Source organism: Chamaea fasciata, unplaced genomic scaffold (genome assembly GCF_029207755.1).
Source record: "Chamaea fasciata isolate MVZ Bird 193981 ecotype frontalis unplaced genomic scaffold, bChaFas1.0.hap1 SCAF_5, whole genome shotgun sequence".
Lineage (NCBI taxonomy): Eukaryota > Metazoa > Chordata > Aves > Passeriformes > Sylviidae > Chamaea > Chamaea fasciata.
In genome coordinates, this window is record NW_027094090.1 from 40,028,986 (window position 1) to 40,047,095 (window position 18,110).

The window sequence follows — 18,110 nt, forward strand, 5'->3', positions numbered from 1 at the left end:
CCAGGATGCCACTGGCCTTCTTGGCCACCTGGGCACAGCTGGCTCATGTTCAGCCAGCTGTTGACCAGCACCCCCAGGTCTCTTTCGGTCCCCTTGCTCAATTTGTTCATTAACTACGTGCTCATTAAGGACTAGTTCCATCATTGATTGAAATAAGTGGGAATACCTCCTTACTGATTTTCATGAACTCTGGCCTAGGGCTTTACTTCCTGTGCAGACTGACTTTCACTCTACCCCTTCTTAGAGAAGTCTTTCCCTTTGATACAGAAGTAAGGTTTATCTACTTGTGCATTACCTTTTTCTTACTGCTCCTTCCCTTTATTTATCTCTATATCCTTTCTGCTTAGAGTATCATTTAAAAAAATCCCACACAGGAAAAAACAGATCTGTAATTTTTGTTACCTCACAATTTCAAATAAGCCAACCTACAACAAAGAACTTTACTGTAAATCTCCAAGATTTATTTAATATTTTCTGTTTTGATAGATGACTGACTGTAATAACAAATCAACTATCAGTATAATTGGGATTTTTTGTAGAATCCATACATGGTAAAGAATGCAGTCCACCACTAATTAAAAGAAAAAAAGCCTGCAATCTGATCCTAAATAGGAAAAAAAAAAAAAAAAAAAAAAAAAAAGATAAGATATACTTATCAAATGATGATTTGGAGCAGATTTTTGAGTTGACTATAGAAATATTACATTACACAAAAAAAAAGTTACTACTCCACCTGGCCCTTAACTTCTATACACAGAAGTTCAGATTTGTGGGGAGCATATGAAAGATACATATTCATCAATAAAAACAAACCTATTCTTCAGAGTCAACAAAAACTCTACACGCTTCAGTAAGAACTAAATTATCCCCACTTTTGAAATAAAAACATGCCCCTAACATAATTCTATGTTTTTGAGTGAATACTCATTAGTGTAGGAAATTATTCATTAAGATAGAAGATAGCCTGTATAAGACACTTCTAAAAGTTAATTCTTAAACTATCTGCATTTCCTCTGCTTTTAATAGAGAACTTAAAAAGAAGGGAATGTGTTTTCAAGATGTTCTTGGATGATGTTTCAGCCTCTACCATCCACTTTCAAGGACATTAGCAAAAAGTAAACTATTACATTTAAGCTTTATAAAATTGCACTATTTTTTCCAGCTTTTCCTCACTGTGTAACAGGATAGAATAGTTCAGCCAGAAGGGATATCCAATAATCATTTTGTTCTAATGCCTAACCATTTCAGGGCTGACCAAGTTAAATCATATTGTTGAAGCCATTGTTCAAATGCTTCCTAAACACTGAGAGGCATGACTATAGTTGTTATGAAAACTAGGATAAAAATCCATGACTATGGCTGCTATAAAACAACAGTGCCTACAATTTTGATGGCAACAGCTTAATTTATAGGGACTTGGATAACCATCTGTGCTCTATTCTGTTGACCAGCACCTTCATATTTTTTTCTCATATTCATTTGTTTGTCTTTTTAAACATTCAGGTAATGAGCCATCAGTAGTTAATGTAGCAGTTGATGTACCCGGTTCAAGCTAACATAATTGATAACAATGGTTATGAATCAGATAGAGTGAAATGGGAGTACATAGTCATGTTGATTGCTTCAGGCATCCACCACATGTGCCTCCTCCTCTAAATATTGAAGTTTCTGCTTTTTTTTTTCCCCCATATCCCATTTTATTCCTCTGCTGGATTGCCACATCAGTCTTCTTCGGTCATCAAGTACTTTTTAAGAAGTCCAAAACTTTTAAGAGAAAATCTCTTGCTTATAATTATTTGCAATATGCTACTGAATTACACAGAACTTCACAACAGCAAGGAAATAAACTCATACTTGTGAAGAATTCAAGTTGAAACTTGTATGTATAATTATACCTTTAACTTGCTCTGTTGGGAATATGATGGTGGTTTATAGTCCAGAGAGGATCCAGCTAAAGCACTGGCTTACTTAAACCATAGATACTGTCACTGTCTTTAATCAGATAATATTAGTTAGAAGTCATCCACCAGAATAAAACTGGTATTTAGCACTATGAAATCAACTTTCATTCAATTTTATGTGGAAAAATAACTGCCATGTGCTGTTATGTTACATATTCTGTTACTGAGGAGAGAAAACCTTTAATTTTTCCTAAACATTTTTTAGGTTGGACACAACTAATACTTGAGCATTGTGTTTCACTTAAACCATTGCAACTTTATGAAACCGAGTTTTCTTTGATTTCCAGACGCTCTGTCTCCCCTCTATACATTTAAATCCTGTAAAAACATGTAGTTCTGTATTTACTCTAATAGAGCTAATAGTTATGGTTAGTATTTGATTTTTTCCATACATCTCAATATGCTCCCCTCAATGTTAATATCTTGAGACAAATAGCTAAGATAACTAGCAAAAAAGCATAATTCCAATTAGTTTATGAAAATATTTCTGTCATTTAGTAATCTAAACTGATTTTGGCAGTTACAAAAACTTGATACTTGCATTGATTTTAGTGGGAACTGCATGGATTCAGAACACCTGAAAATTAATATGTTTATATGTAGTAGCCCACAAAACTATAAAACAGAGGTAGAAACAAACACTGGATCAAGCTTTAGTTTTTACACACGAATATAGAGTTTATCACTGGATTTTTGAGACAGAAAACATGCAACTTTCACCTCAGACACATTTCACTCAGAACTCCATTTCACTACTTGGAATTCTTTTTAAATTGTTCCCTGGAAAATTGAGAAAAATGCATAATCTTGCAGGATAAAAAAAAATAGATTGAGAATTTGCAAAAGTCCTTCACACAAGAGGATGTTTCCTAGAACCTCAGAAAAAGTACTGATTATTCATTCAAATATACAGGATGTCATTGGTACTTTATATTCTTCAGCACAGCCAGAAAGAAATAAATAGTGAAAAAAAGCCATAATTCCATCTTCATCATGGGAACAAGAGCTGTTTTGAGAACAATACTGTGGGTCAAGCTATTATTTTCACCCAAACAGCAAATGTCCAATCTTAAATAAACAAAATCTATGTTAATTACTACTTTTTCAATCTGTATATTTATTTCTGTTGGGCTATTTTTTTTTTTTGTATCTATATATGTATCTGTGTGATGCCACTATTTTGTATCCATGTACTATATACATACACAACTAAACAGAAAACACAACCTCAGAATAAGGCCCTACTGACTTACTGTTGTCTCCCTACACCTTTCTTGTCTCTGGCAGTAAAATATTCATTGCTTACTGTATTGGAATAAACTGCAAATCAACAAAATTCTCAAATCACAATCCTATTAAAGGTTAACATTGATCAAATTACATAAACTGGTTCAATAAAACAAGGTCATTACATTTCCCTCTTTGAATTTTCCCTTGTATCATGTCTCCAGTAAGCATTTCTAAATGAATGGTAGGTTATTAGATCAAATAAAACCTTAATGATTACTACTATATTTCTATTACTGATTTTATTACTGAATTATTGTAGCTAACATTTACAATTTAGTTGAAATCTATGGGTTACCAGAGGATATCAAAGGATTCGTTTTAGTATTGCAGTTCCACACTCCAAACAATTCTACTATCTATATCCAGAAAGATTTACAAACAGTGCTGACCATAATATCTACTGCAGAGAAAAAAAATATTTTTGCAATATTCAAAAGAATTAGAACTCAACTACAACTAGGTATTTAGATATCCACCAGAGAGATTCACTCAAATCACAACATATTCAAACTTGCTGGAAATAAACAAAATAACTTTAAAAAAATAAAGAAAATAGAGTTCCAATGGTCTCTCTCAGTATAAATTATTCATGATCTCTATCAAAGATTAACATATATGGACTGGGAGAATGCAGAATGCTTTAATTTTAAAAAGTCTGTTTTAAAGACAGGAAGTTTTATACCCATACATGGAAGAATTCAACTCATTTAATTCAGCTGTTCAAAACCATGCAAACTGCACACTGTGCTCCAGCCACACCATCCCAAGTTGCAGAAGGCAAAGGCGTGGACTGGGAGAATGCAGAACCATACACTGAAGAGTAGGTTTGAAATAATGTACATCTAGAGGAACCTGAAGGTGCACAAGTCCATAGCACCTGATGAGATGCATCCACATGTCCTGAAGGAACTGGATGAAATGTCTAAGCCATTATCCATCGTTTTTGAGAAGTTGTGTCAGCCTTGTCAATTTTCCACTGACTGGAAAAGCAGAAATAACCCTAATTTTTAAGAAGGGTAAAAAGGAAGATCTAAGGAACTGAAGGCCAGTCAGTTTCACCTCAGTAACCAGCAAGATCATGGAGCATATCCTCCTGGAAACTATGCTAACGCATATGGAAAATAATGAGTTGACTAGTCACAGCCAATACTACTAAAAAAGAAAGGAGCAGATTCCAATGATCAATACATGAAAAGATTTATAGCCATTAAAAAAAAAGAATCTGCTACTATAAATGATCAGAAAAATCAGGACTTCCTGGTAATGTAATATTGAAGAGAAAATGAACACAAATGGAAACACAGAAGGCTCCTCCTGAACATCAGGGAACACTTCTACTTTTTACAGTAAGGGTGACTGAACACTGGCACAGGTTGCCCAGAGAGGCTGTGGAGTCTACCCTCAGAGATATTCAAAAGCCATCTGGACACAGTCCTGGGCAGCCTGTCCTTAGTAACCCTGCTGCAGCAGACAAGCTAGACAAGGTGACCTCCTGAGGTCCCTTCCAACCTCAACTATTCTGTGAATAATAAATTCTAAGTAAATCACTGAGGAAGTACATTACTAATGAACAAAATAAACTTGACTAGAGAGTGATAACTTATTAACATCTCCATATAAACAATATATTTCATACCTTGAAACTTATTCTTGAAAGGCTACAAGAAACAATAAAACAACCAAAAAATAAGACTTGTTCAGTATTGTTTATCAGAGTACATTTAGAACTCTTATGATTCTCTGTGTCATTCGAAGTCTTACAATGATGTATACTGTATTTTACCAGTTTGTTTACAAGGTAACTAATCAAGGTGATATTTTCTAGACAATTTACCTTAGAGAAGATTATAGTTAAATCTGCTTGAGAAAGTTGTAACTGAACATTTTCCTCTTTCCAGCACTCAAATGGGGAGTCAGAGTTCCTAACCTTTTTAGCAGAACACTTTCTTATGCTACTATTAAAGACCTAATTTTACTCCAATAAAATATAAACTCACTATTAAGTATGTAGATCTTATGCTTCCTCATTACAGTTTAGTTCATTGTATTTAGCAATTTTTTTTCTGGACTCAAGAGTCATGACCTAAATGCAATAAATTCCTGTAGTTGGGGAAAATGCAGTGCAGACCCAAATAGGGTCCTTAGAGGCTTCTGCTGTCAGCAGGCAGTTTGGGGGAGAATAAACAAGATTACTTGTGAACTAAATTCTGAATATCTCTGCAATAAAGTCTGAAGGGGTGTTCTGGGTCAAGTTCACAGGTTAACCAAAGGTATTACGACATATAATGCCTTTTATACCAGCTTCATCTTGAAAAGAGTTTTGAGTTTTCACCATATCTTTGCCTAAGAAAGATGCCATTCCTTCATAATTCAAGACCTTCTCTTGATGAATGATCTATCTTTATTCATGGTACCCTATAATTATTTATTCCTTCATCAACATTATTTTTGACTTAAAACATTTCTTCCATCTTCACCTGTTCATTCCATCTTCCTGCCTCTCTAAGAAAATCAATGAAATCACTCATAGTGCCTTCTCAAGTCAGTTTCCCTCCAGAAATATGAAAACTTCAATTAGTCTTTTCAGGTGACGGTGTTACTTCCTCTTTCCTCTAGCAGTGTTTTTCTTAATCTCTTCCAGTTTGAGGTGGACTCTCAATCACTACTGGGGCAAAACTCAGAAAAGTAAGGTCCAAACCACCCTTTGGTTTAACTGCATTAATATTTACCTACTTCCAACAGGAGTCTTTTTCAAAATGAGACTTTTCAAAATTTACTTTCATTTTCTACATCCACCTCCCACTGGCTGCCTACCGTCATTGTAAACCATATATTATCCCTCTTTACTACTGCTACCTAAAAGGTCATGAATTTTTATATTACCTAATAGATATAAGGCCCTCACCCTGGTACCATGCACTACCATCCCACCTCTGTTACTTTTGTTCTTGGCTATTATAATACTCCCTTAGTTGACTATTCAACTCAATTTTGTGTCATCCAAAATTTCTACTAGCATTCTTCTTCTGATGCTCAAATAATAAAAATTGATCTCAAAATACATTAACTACTACTATGCTCCTCCCATCCTGTCAGTATACTGTAAGTGAAAGTTTTTCCTCTCTCTCCCTTTTATTACTAACCTTACTAATTATTATATTGATTTTCCTTACACACCACCCATCTATTCATAATTTAAATGAGGTGACTTCAAAAGACATCATTTTAGGGATACTGTAGTTCCCCAATTTAAAAAGTCTGGTACCAAAGAGTCATGTTGAGTTATTTTGTATAATTTTGAAAAACCCTTGTCATATTTTTAAGTTCATTTTTTGACATATTATTAGATTTTCCTCCAAAACAAGTTTTAAAGTTTTCCCTGTTATTTTATTTAGACTAGCTTATCTGTAATTGTCTGCTCACTTTTTCCCTCCTTTCTTAAACATAGCTACTCAGTTACACATAGATGTTCATAAAGTTAAGACTTCCAATCTAATGGAAATAAAATATATTTCAATAACAGCACTTAGCATGACAACTATATTTCTGTAACTCTGACTTGAAAGACACAGTTATTTATACATTGTTCTGTTGCAGTGCAGACCAGTATAAGAACTTAAAGACATTTACTGTCATAGGCAACAGCATTAACAGCTGTAACAGCATTAACTAATAACATAAGCTTCCTACTTACTGTTATTTATGATTTCCTATTTCCCATTAGACAAGATTTTTCAACAGCTGAGTTTTTATACAAGCTCTTTTTGCTCAGGTTCTATTTATTATAAGTGTAATGATTTTTCCAGAACACTGTAAACAGTTAAACAGACAGTAAACAAAAACAGTGTCCTAACAATAATGATTTGGAATGTAACTGTGTCAATATACCGTTTCCACACACAAAGCACTATGTAAATACTAAGAAATAATTTGATTTTGAAAACCACTGGAGGGATCAAGAACTAAAAGAATAAAATCTGATAAAGCAAGAATAAATTCTGATAAAGCAAGACTCATTAGATGCCACATTGTACCTAAATTATAATTATCATATAGATATATTATATTTATATATTCTCCTTCTAAATTGAGTGAAGAGAGAATTCTTCCTCTTCACTAGGTAAAAAGCCCTAGGTAGTATTTTGTCAAAAGGCTATAACAGGCAGTTAGCAAGGCAAGCTTGCCATTCATAAAACCATAAACCAAAAAACTGTAAAAGTACTATGTAGAATATCTCAAGTCCAGAATTTAAACTAAATAATACGGCAGTTGATATGGAAATCATATTCTTGAAAGACTGTATTACTAGAATGTTATATTACTACGCCAGTGTTTTGTACTTATAAGAACTGATTTCTAGAAAACTTAGTTACTTACATGAATATCTAGGTAACGTATTTGATGGACAAAAAACCTGATTCTGCTTTATAGTGTAAGCAGTGTGTCACACATTTGCTCATATGGGAAACCTATATCTCTTTTAGCTCTAAGGATGAATGCTATCTGAAACACACATTCTTAATGGTACATGGTAGACCAAAGTGCTCACCTGACAAATCAATTGCTTTTAGGAGGTGTGTAGCTAACACTCAAAACTGCATAACACAATATAATTTTATTCTTTATTTCTTACTAGAAGAAATAAAGAATAAAATACTATTGTAATCTACAGTCTCTCTCTCTCTCTCTCTCATTTAGCCCTATCCCAAAATATTTTCATAAGCTGCTGAGGTTACCCCTAAAAAAACCACTGTTCCCTGTTCCAGAGGGTGCCATTTTCCTCTTCTACCCTTAAAATTTTTCTTACTCATTTCATTCATCCTTATCAATCTCTTTATTCCAACCACACACTTTCCTAATTCCTCCCTAGGCTCTCCTGGTCACATTCCCTAATAAGTGACAGCTGAGAGACACAAAAAACAAAATGGAGAAAACCTGAATTTTGAATCATGGTATCTTTCCAACCTCTGGCCACATACACAGACTGAAGTAAGATCTTTCTCTGCTTTTAATTCTAGTTTAATTCTTTCTTTGCTTTTTAATTCTATAAAAAACAAATATATTGACATATAATACTGAAATAGAATATCACATTAGCCTTTTAACTTAAGTAATTCATTCTATAGTTCCTAAAAAAGACTAGGGTAACTTCAGATAATGAGATTTATATAAATATTTAAATTTAATTGAATTAAAATATTAAGGTATCAGGTTTTTTTGTGGTTTTGTGTAGCATCTTATTTAACCTACATAAGTTAGTTTCATTTGTTGTTTATTAGAAGCTCCTAGCTAGAAAATCTCTAGAAAACATCCTCATTCTTTTTGCTTTATTTCTACCATTAGATCTTTTATTTAAATGATCCCTCACCTGTTGTAAATGCTAGAGCAACAGCCAAAAGAACCAGTAGCTACAGGCCTTCATATTGCTCTCCTTCAAGTCAACCGCATTACTCCTACTCTTAAATATGAAAAGAAGTCCCATAGAGGTCAAACCAGGTACTATTAATTCAATAGGAGTTCTGCAGCTGACATCAATGGGAGCAAAATCTGGACCCAAGGAATACATACTGATTAGGGTTAAAGTAAGTGGTATTAAGTAAAAAAATAGTGAACTTAAACAACAAAAAAAGAATCTTTATTAACTACATACCTGAGGCAGTGCTGAGTTCAGCTGTCGCTGGAGGGAATCTCTGTCGTAGATGACATCCTGTAGGCGTTGCTGTGCAAGTGACAAGCTTTCCTGTGTCTCCCGAAGGGTATCAAGGAGACGGTCCCTTTCATCTAGCATGTTCACCATCAGCTGCTCAAAATGAGAATCCGAGTCCGAGCCACTGCTTTGGGACCCCCGTTGACTCATCGGGGTGTCCTCATTTATCGTTGGCATCACTTCACACATCATTTCTTTAAAAAGAACACAAACCAAGGAACAGCTCTTCAGTAGAGAAAACATTTGAGGATATTTCGTAAGAGGAAAAAACTCTGTCACATGGACACAGCAGATTATTGCATTGTTCCCACTTTCAAACTTGTGTGCAATGTTAATCAGATGGTCAATAGAGAGGGATTAAATACAGTGACTAGTTCAACAGAGCAGAGACTTTGAATCTACTTCCCAAAACTAAAGAAGACTGACTAGAAGGAGGGGGAGGGTTATAGAATATTTTAAATTAATAGTTTTGGAAATAATGCTCTCTTAAAATAACAGAAAATGCTTCCTCTGAAATTGTAGTCTCCCTTATCATTGCTTTTCTTCCTTCTCTTACTTAATTTCATTGTTGAATTGTTGGTATTGATGTCAATAGCTGCCACTAATTGCCAGATTTTGTCCTCCTCTAGGCAATTCTACAGTACAGCTCAGGCTAACCATTGATCCAGTATCATGCTGCCTTAACAATGCCAGGTTAATCTATTTTTCTATCTAGTTATTCCCATCCTCAGGGGAAATTATTCTCCAGTGAGCTTGTTCAGTAAGAGGTCAAGAACTAAAAACTCTGCTAATTACATCCCTGTGATATCTTGTGCAAATTGAATTACCAGGAACAGAATCACCGTTTCTTAAATCTGTCCTGAGCAGAGCAAATAACATCACCTAGTCCCATGCTTCAGCTACAAAGCTTCTTACACAAATCTCAAGCCCCCAGTTTGTGTACAGGAAGAAGCTTTGGGAATCCTTGGGAGAGCTTGCTGATACTAACTGCTTTGTCCTGTGTCCACAGGGACCTTGGGATACAGAATGCCAACCAAGGGAACCCATCTTGCCTCCAGGAACCTCTCATAACATCTTATAAGTACACTGCATTCAGCAAGGGGCCATTGCCAGTCTCCACTCAGCTCCCACCTGTGGCTAACCAGTTTGTCAAGTTCACAGTGAGCAAAGGGATAATTTGAAACTTCCAAGGTCATCTATCTGCCACTTGCTCAGCTCAATCATAACTTTTTGGTATGCAGCAGGTGGCCAGAGATCATGGTGTCTGCATGTCCATTCTTCAAGACCAAAGTTAACAATTTGGACTGTCACTGAACCCTTCCTGCCTCACAATCATCAACATCTCATGGGTCACACTTCTTGTCCCTGGGGATTCTCATTGGTGAAGCTTCATCATTCAAGAAATTACTTTCAATGTCCTACACATGCAGATCAGGTTTCTGGTGTGAAGGGCACAGCATTTGCTACCCCTGCACACAAACTGTGGCAGAGTGAGAGTGGTACTATTTTGCAAGAACACTGGTGAGTATGCGAGAACAAGTAGGGAAACCTCTGTGCGGACAGGTGTTGCTACCTCAGCACCCTGCATTCAAACTAGATAGGAAATCTCCTCTTAAAGTCATTATGGGGATGTGGGAAGCCATATATGTAAGTGGTTGTGGGGTAGCAAGGGAATCCACCAGTTGAATACTCATGGCTCTATTACAACTTCTTGCCCCTCTCAGCCGTTGCCTCCAGGGAAGGCAGGGGGCCATGCATTGTTCTTATTTTGAATCCCCGGACTGCATTGTTCTGACAGCACAAGTAACAAACTTGGGCTATGACTAAGACAGCAGAGAAGGCAGGGAATGGGTGGGCAGTTTCTGGCGTAGGCAGTTGCTATTTGGAAGTTTTCTCCCACAGCTCACAGCCCCAGGAGAATCTTTAAAAGGTACAGCAGTTCTTGCAGTCAGCCTGGTGATGTACATCGCTTTCTGAAGTTCAGAGATGAATGCCATTATTCCACTAGAACCACATGCATCCTCTCCCCCCTCACCCTGAGAGTGGAGAGGAATACAGCAAAGCAGTCTGTGAACCTGAGCCAGATAGAAATTCTGGTAGGGTGTGACAGAAAGGGACGCTAGGACTCTTGCAACAGCGAGGAGCAGGAGATATGAGAATCCTGGACCATGCCCTCATACTGATTGATTGTGGGGGCCCATGTGGATGCCAAACAACTCTGAAGGAAACCTGGCTTCTCAGAGTGCTCCTGGGTCACCAAGCCACAAAAAAAGGAACAAAATCTCAAGCAACTGCAAGTTTGCTGTGGGGCTTCCAAAGAAAAATTTCTTACAGCCTTTCATGAAAGACCTAGTATGCTGCGCTGTTTGATTTACTATGATTTCTGTCTTCTTGCCTTTAGAAAAGCATTTTTGTTTTCCTTTTTTAAAACTTCTTTGGCATTTATCACTCTTACATGTGCCAACGCATGGGATGCCTTCAATGTCCTGAGGCAGCCACCATTTAACACTGTTCCCAAGCACGTGCTGAAGAATAGAGCAACTTCCCCAGGACCTTATTACACCTTTTATTAATGTCCTGCTTGCTAGCAGGAAGGAATCAAAATACTGAGAATATTTGAAGAATTTTTAAGTGAGAAAAAAAAAAAAAAAGGAGAGAAGGCTTATGAAGAGGGACTGCAACAAAAGCTAGGGCAGGTAAAGCAGAGGAAAAACTTCACAGAAACAGAGGAAGAGTGTCAGCAAACAGACCGATCACAGTCTAATACTACAAGATTGGAAGCCGAGGACAAATAAAAGGGCACATATGCATCTGGACCTTTATATAGGAAGTGAATTATGTCACAGAGTTACAAGAGTTCTTCATGTTTCCTGAGCCTTCTGGTGGTGTGTGCATGTATTAGTCAACCTTTGGATAACCACAGAATGATGCGGTTCACACATGGGGTCAGGAGATTTAAATTTAAGAGTCAGCTCCCAGTTTAGTTATCAATGAAAGGAATTTAGTTTGCATACACCAGAAGCACATAGATGACCAAGACAACACATGCAGACAGAAACAACTGAGGGATTCATGCTAAAACGTAAAATAAAAATAGTATTGCTATGATCAGTTTCATCTGATCGCTAATGTGGTGATATCCTGAGTAACTTGAATTACGTTTAAAAAATTCCAGTAGGGGAAGAGGGCCATTTCTGATTTTCCTTCTGTGTAATTTGAATTTTAAACCTACATTTGGTGATTAAAAATCTCCATCACCCCAACAATTTTTAGTCTGTTTTTGTAATATAATCAGCTGAAATATTTCATACAATGAAATTAGAAGGAATCCCTCTACCTACGTACTTTCCCACTTATCACAGACCATAAATCTGTGTTAAGCTGAAGTATATTTTATACAGGAAGGATTTCAATCATTAAACACTAAAAGTGATCTCTCTAATAAATTAACCAGAATAAGCCATTATTTCTGTGAAAAAATATATGCCTTTTTAAATTTTATTTATAGAGGAGACACAGCCACATTCAATGCCGTAGTTACAAAGAGCTCAAAATAAGGCTATTGGCAGGCTCAGTCCTATTACACTTCAGAACTACCATGCCACGCATACTTTTTTGCTGATCTTTGAATTTACATAACTTTTGAAAAAACTCAGATACCTTTCCCTACATATGCATAAATCAAATTTCATATATAAGGACAGTTGCATCCTGGGCTTAATGATACATGTACAGCTCAACAGATCCATGCATACATAGCAGCTATTCATCTCAGGTACTCAGTTTTGACTAAACATATAGATATCAATTCTACTCAGAACAGAACTGAACAAGATTAATACAGGACTGCCATTAAGCTTCCTTTTTTTTTCTCCATTCTTACTGCTCCAAAAACTGGTTAGACTCAGAGAACTTGATTTTTTAAACCATAACGGCTGGATAGACCAAGCACATTCATAAACTGACATCTGGATATTCCATGTTTTCTAACTGTGTTTGTCAGCCTGTCATATGATTGATGGAACATAACCAAATGCCCAGGAATGACCCCAAAAGATCAAAGATCAGAATGAAGACTCCCAGCCCTCTACTCTTCTGAATTGGTTTTAAATAGCATAATAGGCTATTAATTTCTCATTCAACTCTGAATGCACACTGAAAATAAGATGCATAAACATCTTTGAGTCTGCGCATGTATTTTAACCTCTCCACTTGGTCTGCACATGCCAGCTCCTATGTTCAGACATTTGTTATCCCGGCACAGTATCCCTTTCCCTAATCTGTACATTCCTATCAATTCCTACAAGGTGATTACAGTTACATTTCTTTGATGAGTCCTATTAGTGAAAAAGAATTCAGAGCTGACAGTGACAAAAAAGGGAGAATAGGCCAAGATCATCAACAATGTACATGAAGAATTAGAATCCCGTCTCTGGAGTTTAAAACAGAAACTTTGAATTGTATTGCCACAAATCTAAATTGCAAACCAACTTCTCTTATAAATTTCAGGTAATGTGACAAAATAAATGTGACAAAATTGGAGGGGATAAATATCTGCCTTAAATTCCTGAAAATTACGGTTAATACTGAATCTTCTTTTTCTTTTCCAAATCTGCAGTGAGCAGACTCATCTTATTTTGCACTTGGCCCAGCACTGGGCGGGGGTTGTCACAGATGACTTCCAAAGGTCCTTTCCACACAGAACAATTCCACAGGATAGGAATCAAACAAATCAACCACCAAATAAATCCAAGAACCCAGAAACATAGACTTTGCTTCTTTTCAAAGGAATGATGAATGGTGTTGAATTGAGTAAACTCAGGTATCTGTACCGGCTGTAAGGAGGCACCTTTGCAGAGAATGAGTAAAATCCCACTGATGGATTTTGCTACGGGTTTCTTTACCAAGACTTGATACCTCAAATCCTACTTGGTTATACCAGTGGTGCCTAACCATGCATCTGGCAAGCTACTGCAGCTCATTCTGCCACCAGAGAACTGCAGGCTTTTGCCCCAGAAAACTGCAGAAAAGAAGTTGGAGGAGGAATGGAAGTAGAGGGGGAACAGGTAATTAAGACCTGAACTGACTATCCTGAAAAAGTGGTCCATCCACTTATCCATCAGGAAAAAGTGAGGTACAGGCCAGGTAACTACAGCAACCCACAAGAGAGTGGACAGCCACCTTGCTCTGTTGGGTATGACAGAATCACTGAACACTTAGGGTCGCAAGGAATCTCTGAAGATCATCCACTGAAACCTGAAGGCATGTTGAGTGGAACACAGGAAGCAAAGAATGAACACTGAGGAAGCTGGAATTTCTTTACAGGGGGTGTTAAGAACTGCAAGTGGTGGATTAAACACCTCTGTCCCATATTTTCAAGACCACAGAAGTCCATGATAACTGAATGAGCTCTCCTGTAAATCACTCTCTGCAACACTTCCCATGCAGCCAGGACTGCAGAGAAGAGGAAGGAGAGGGGAGAAAGAGATAAACAAGGTGGCACATTCTTCAGCTTAAAGAGGTGACATAAATAGCTGAATGTGCATTTTATACCTCTTCATTCAAAGGAAGAGAAGGAAAGCTTGTGTTCTTTGCCAGAAAAAGGCTGACTTGCCCTGTAGTAATACAACTTAACTAAAGTTATGCTTGACTGATGTAAGCCAACAGAAGTAGGACTTTTCAAATGTTTTTCTCTTTCTTTAAATAGAAAAATAAAAGCTTCATTAATACTGAACTTAGTACTTCTACAGCACAAAGTTTATCACTTTACCCAGTATGATGAATGTAAGTCAAGCAATCCCTCAATGAAAGATGCAATAAGTCACCAGCATTTTATTGTTAGCACGTAATCACCTTAGATCCATCCTGAGCCACAGAGCAGACATTACAATTCCCTTGATCATGGATCCAAAAGCATCCAAAACTTGCAAGGACTGCAACACATGGTGAATTCGTGTAGCACCTGCAACTATCCCAAACCCCCAGAGAGATTCTGAAGGGGGAGCAGGATACTGACAAATTCCTGCCTCCCTTAAAATCCATGTAGCACATAAACACTCCCTAGAAATAGACTTTTAGGTAGTGTAGTAACTTTAGAACCTTTCTAATTCAAAACAAAACCTAGGCTCTTATTTTAGTAGTAGCTCTGGTCCTGAGTGCTCAGGCATCACACCCACACACAATGGCAGTCAGAGAAGCAGTACAATGAAGTTCTCTGAACACATCATCTTTCTTGTCTGTCATGTATCCACTGCACCATCTACTACAAAGCCTTTTCCAGTTTGATTGGTGCCTAGTTCAGTGTTTTCTCCAGTCATTTGCATGGAATCAAATCCAGCAAATGCTTGAATTCATGGAAATTTTATCATGGACTTCAGTGGGTTTGGATCAGTACAGACAGTTGGAAAAGTCACTAACATAGACAAGCCATCAATCTCCTGTCATTTTACTCCCTCCAAACAAAGGCATAAAGATTACAAATGCCTGTTATGTGATACCAGGGAGCATGCTGGATGTTGTGTGACCATTGCCTCCTGTATTACCAGAAACCACGAACAGATCTCCCCTCTAAACACACAACACAGAACTGGCAAAAAAGCAATGACTGCTTAAAGTAATCTGCCCTGCTAGAGGGGGAAAGAATGTGGTTCACTGGCATTACATTAAGATTTTTCAGGCTGTCTGCAAAAATATCACAGCAAATCTATAGCGTTAGCTGCATTATGTCTCCATCAAGAGTGAACTCTGTATTAGCTCAGTTAGGCATTCTGCAGCTCAGTCTAAACATCCAGATAAGAGGAATGGACAAAAATTCCAACACAGAGCACAGGATATGGCCATCCTTGGTTAAGAGTTATATAAAGCTTTTTTTTGGGAGGGCCTCCATTAACAAATTAATTGATAGCAACTCTCTTATATTAACTTCCCTCTGATTATGATCATTTATGGACCCGGTATCAAAGTATGTCTTCAATACTGACTTTCTCTAAAACTACTTGAAATTTCTGTGGTATGTATCCTATAGAGGTGGAAAATGAAAAAGTTGTCTTGCTTCTTCTCACTGGACCCCACCCTGTTTGGCATTTTCTGTTATCTCAATTGTACAAGAGTCCTGGAATTATTTATTTAAGTGAATATTGTAACAAACACCTCTGCAATCTCATTTAGCCTGGAAATAATTTACCAGATGGAGTTCTTTCAGTTGGGAAGCTCTGGGAATAAGAAGACACAAAGCTACTTGGCTTCTGCCTGACAAAGGCTCTTAGACAAGCATTCATTTTGCTCACCTTGAAGGCCACCACCTTAGATGTGAATCTAATTTTAGTCCCTCACCTTTCTCTCCATAATTGGCTTTAAAAGCTTGTTTTCCTTTTACGCTGGTGTCTGATCTGCACACCACAGTTGAGGAGTCATTTCAAGTTACTTCTAATTTTGCTGCAGGAAAAAGAAGTAGAAATCTACCTACCATACATTCTAGCCTGTCCACAGTGACATCAGCTTGAAAACTCATTTCATTGGATCGTTCCGGGTATTTTGCATTTACAAGCTATTTTTTCCAAATCGTTAAATAGATATAGTGACTGATAAAACCAGATCTTACTGCAATTATGTCTCTTCAGATGTCCTCAGCAGGATCGCTCTTAGGCAGCACAGTGTAATTCCAATAAGGAAAATCCTTCCTATTGTCTGAGTTGCATTACATGCATATTCCTCCTCCTAGTTAACTCCTTACCTGCCAGTCTCCACTAAACTATGATATCACCTTTAACAGAAGCATCCTGCACTCCTTCCACACAGGAGGGGTGGTCAACACAGTACCTTAGAAAAAGGACTCATTCCAACTATCTGCTCTTTATGTCATCCCACTGACCTCCTATCTCCCTTAAGCATAATCAAAAAAGAAGTTGGTTTCACATTTTTGAGTCTGAAATCCCCCAACTCCCATTACAGAAATGCATTTAAATACCACGCAAGTGCTACAGCAAGAGGCAGGCAGCTAGATTTTGCATTTGCACCTCATCCCCCGAGGATATCGGGTTTAAGGAAGGAATGTCTAACTCAGAAATAGAAGGTTCAGTACCTAGTATCTTTTATTTCGGCGTCTGCTATTTCACTTGATCAATAACAACCGCAGTCTCCACCGGCTTCGAGCGGGGACTCACACAGCCGAGCACTCCTGGACCATCTTCTTAGCAATGGTGACACAGGCGTTGCTCCGAGGAACCCCAAGCCCCCGCACCCGTCCTCCGGCAAGTCTCGCTGCTTGGCACCTCAACATTTTCTTCGGTCACTTCGTCAGCAGCCAAGAGGGGAAGCATCCATGGGAAAAATGGCATATTACAAATTTTGCTTTGGGAAGCAGAGCTCGGTTCAGACCATTGTCAGGAGCAGGAGGGGGGGGAGCGGCTCTTAAAGCTCCAGCAGCCCCTTTCGAGCAACAGCATCTTTGCAGCTGGAGGCAAACGATCACAGGGGGAGGGGGCAGGGCGAAAGCATCTTTCTTTTATTTCTTATCTTTTGGTAAACTTAACTAAGCGGTATCTGGCTTCCCGGGTACTTCGGTACTTCCCAGACTAATTATGTCGCTGTGCGTGACTGAAGTCCACACGCACGCATGACTGGCTGCATGATCAAAAAGCAGACGCCGTTTTCTGCTTTACAGAGAGAAATCCTCTGCCCACGGCTCGTCGCTGCCTGGCTGGCACATCGCTGCCTGGCTGGCATCGTGCAGAGCCCGCTGTCTGCCGCACGAAGCCCGGGCCCGGGAGAGGGACCGGGACAGCCCCGGCCGGCGGTCACCCGGGCACGTGGCCGCCCCCGGGCACCGCTGCCAGCCCCGCATCTCCCGGGGACACCGGCATCGGGAGCGGCACGACAGCGCTACGCTACTACATCCTGTAATTTAAGGAGCTCAGACAAACGCCACAACATCTCTTCTAACCGTAGAGCGTAATAAAACGTATCATCTGCGGTAATCCGACCGTGAGAAAGCAGGAATAAAACCTGCCATAATCTCAATAGTCCGGGAGTGTAATTAACATCAGACATTGGGGAACGCCAGGCGCGGGCAGGCGCCCTGTGCCCAGGGCCGGGGCCGGAGGGCGGGGGTGGAAGCGGAGGGAGCGGCGGGGCGGTGCCGGGCTGGGCGCGCT

The 18,110-nt window shown here is 38.4% G+C and overlaps 1 protein-coding gene across 3 annotated transcripts in view; it reads right to left on the reverse strand.

Moving 5' to 3' along the window:
- The window catches only part of PPFIA2 (PTPRF interacting protein alpha 2), a 293,356-nt gene extending 276,122 nt beyond the window's left edge, over positions 1–17,234 (reverse strand). For all 3 annotated transcript variants that reach the window (XM_066183313.1, XM_066183312.1, XM_066183316.1), the window contains exons 1-2: positions 17,039–17,234; positions 8,902–9,152 (exon numbers count right to left, since the gene is read on the reverse strand). In XM_066183313.1, coding sequence (XP_066039410.1) covers positions 8,902–9,150 — 249 coding nt within the window. In that variant the 5' untranslated portion in view covers positions 9,151–9,152; positions 17,039–17,234. The remainder of the gene's footprint in view (positions 1–8,901; positions 9,153–17,038) is intronic.
- Positions 17,235–18,110: the final 876 nt, after the last annotated feature.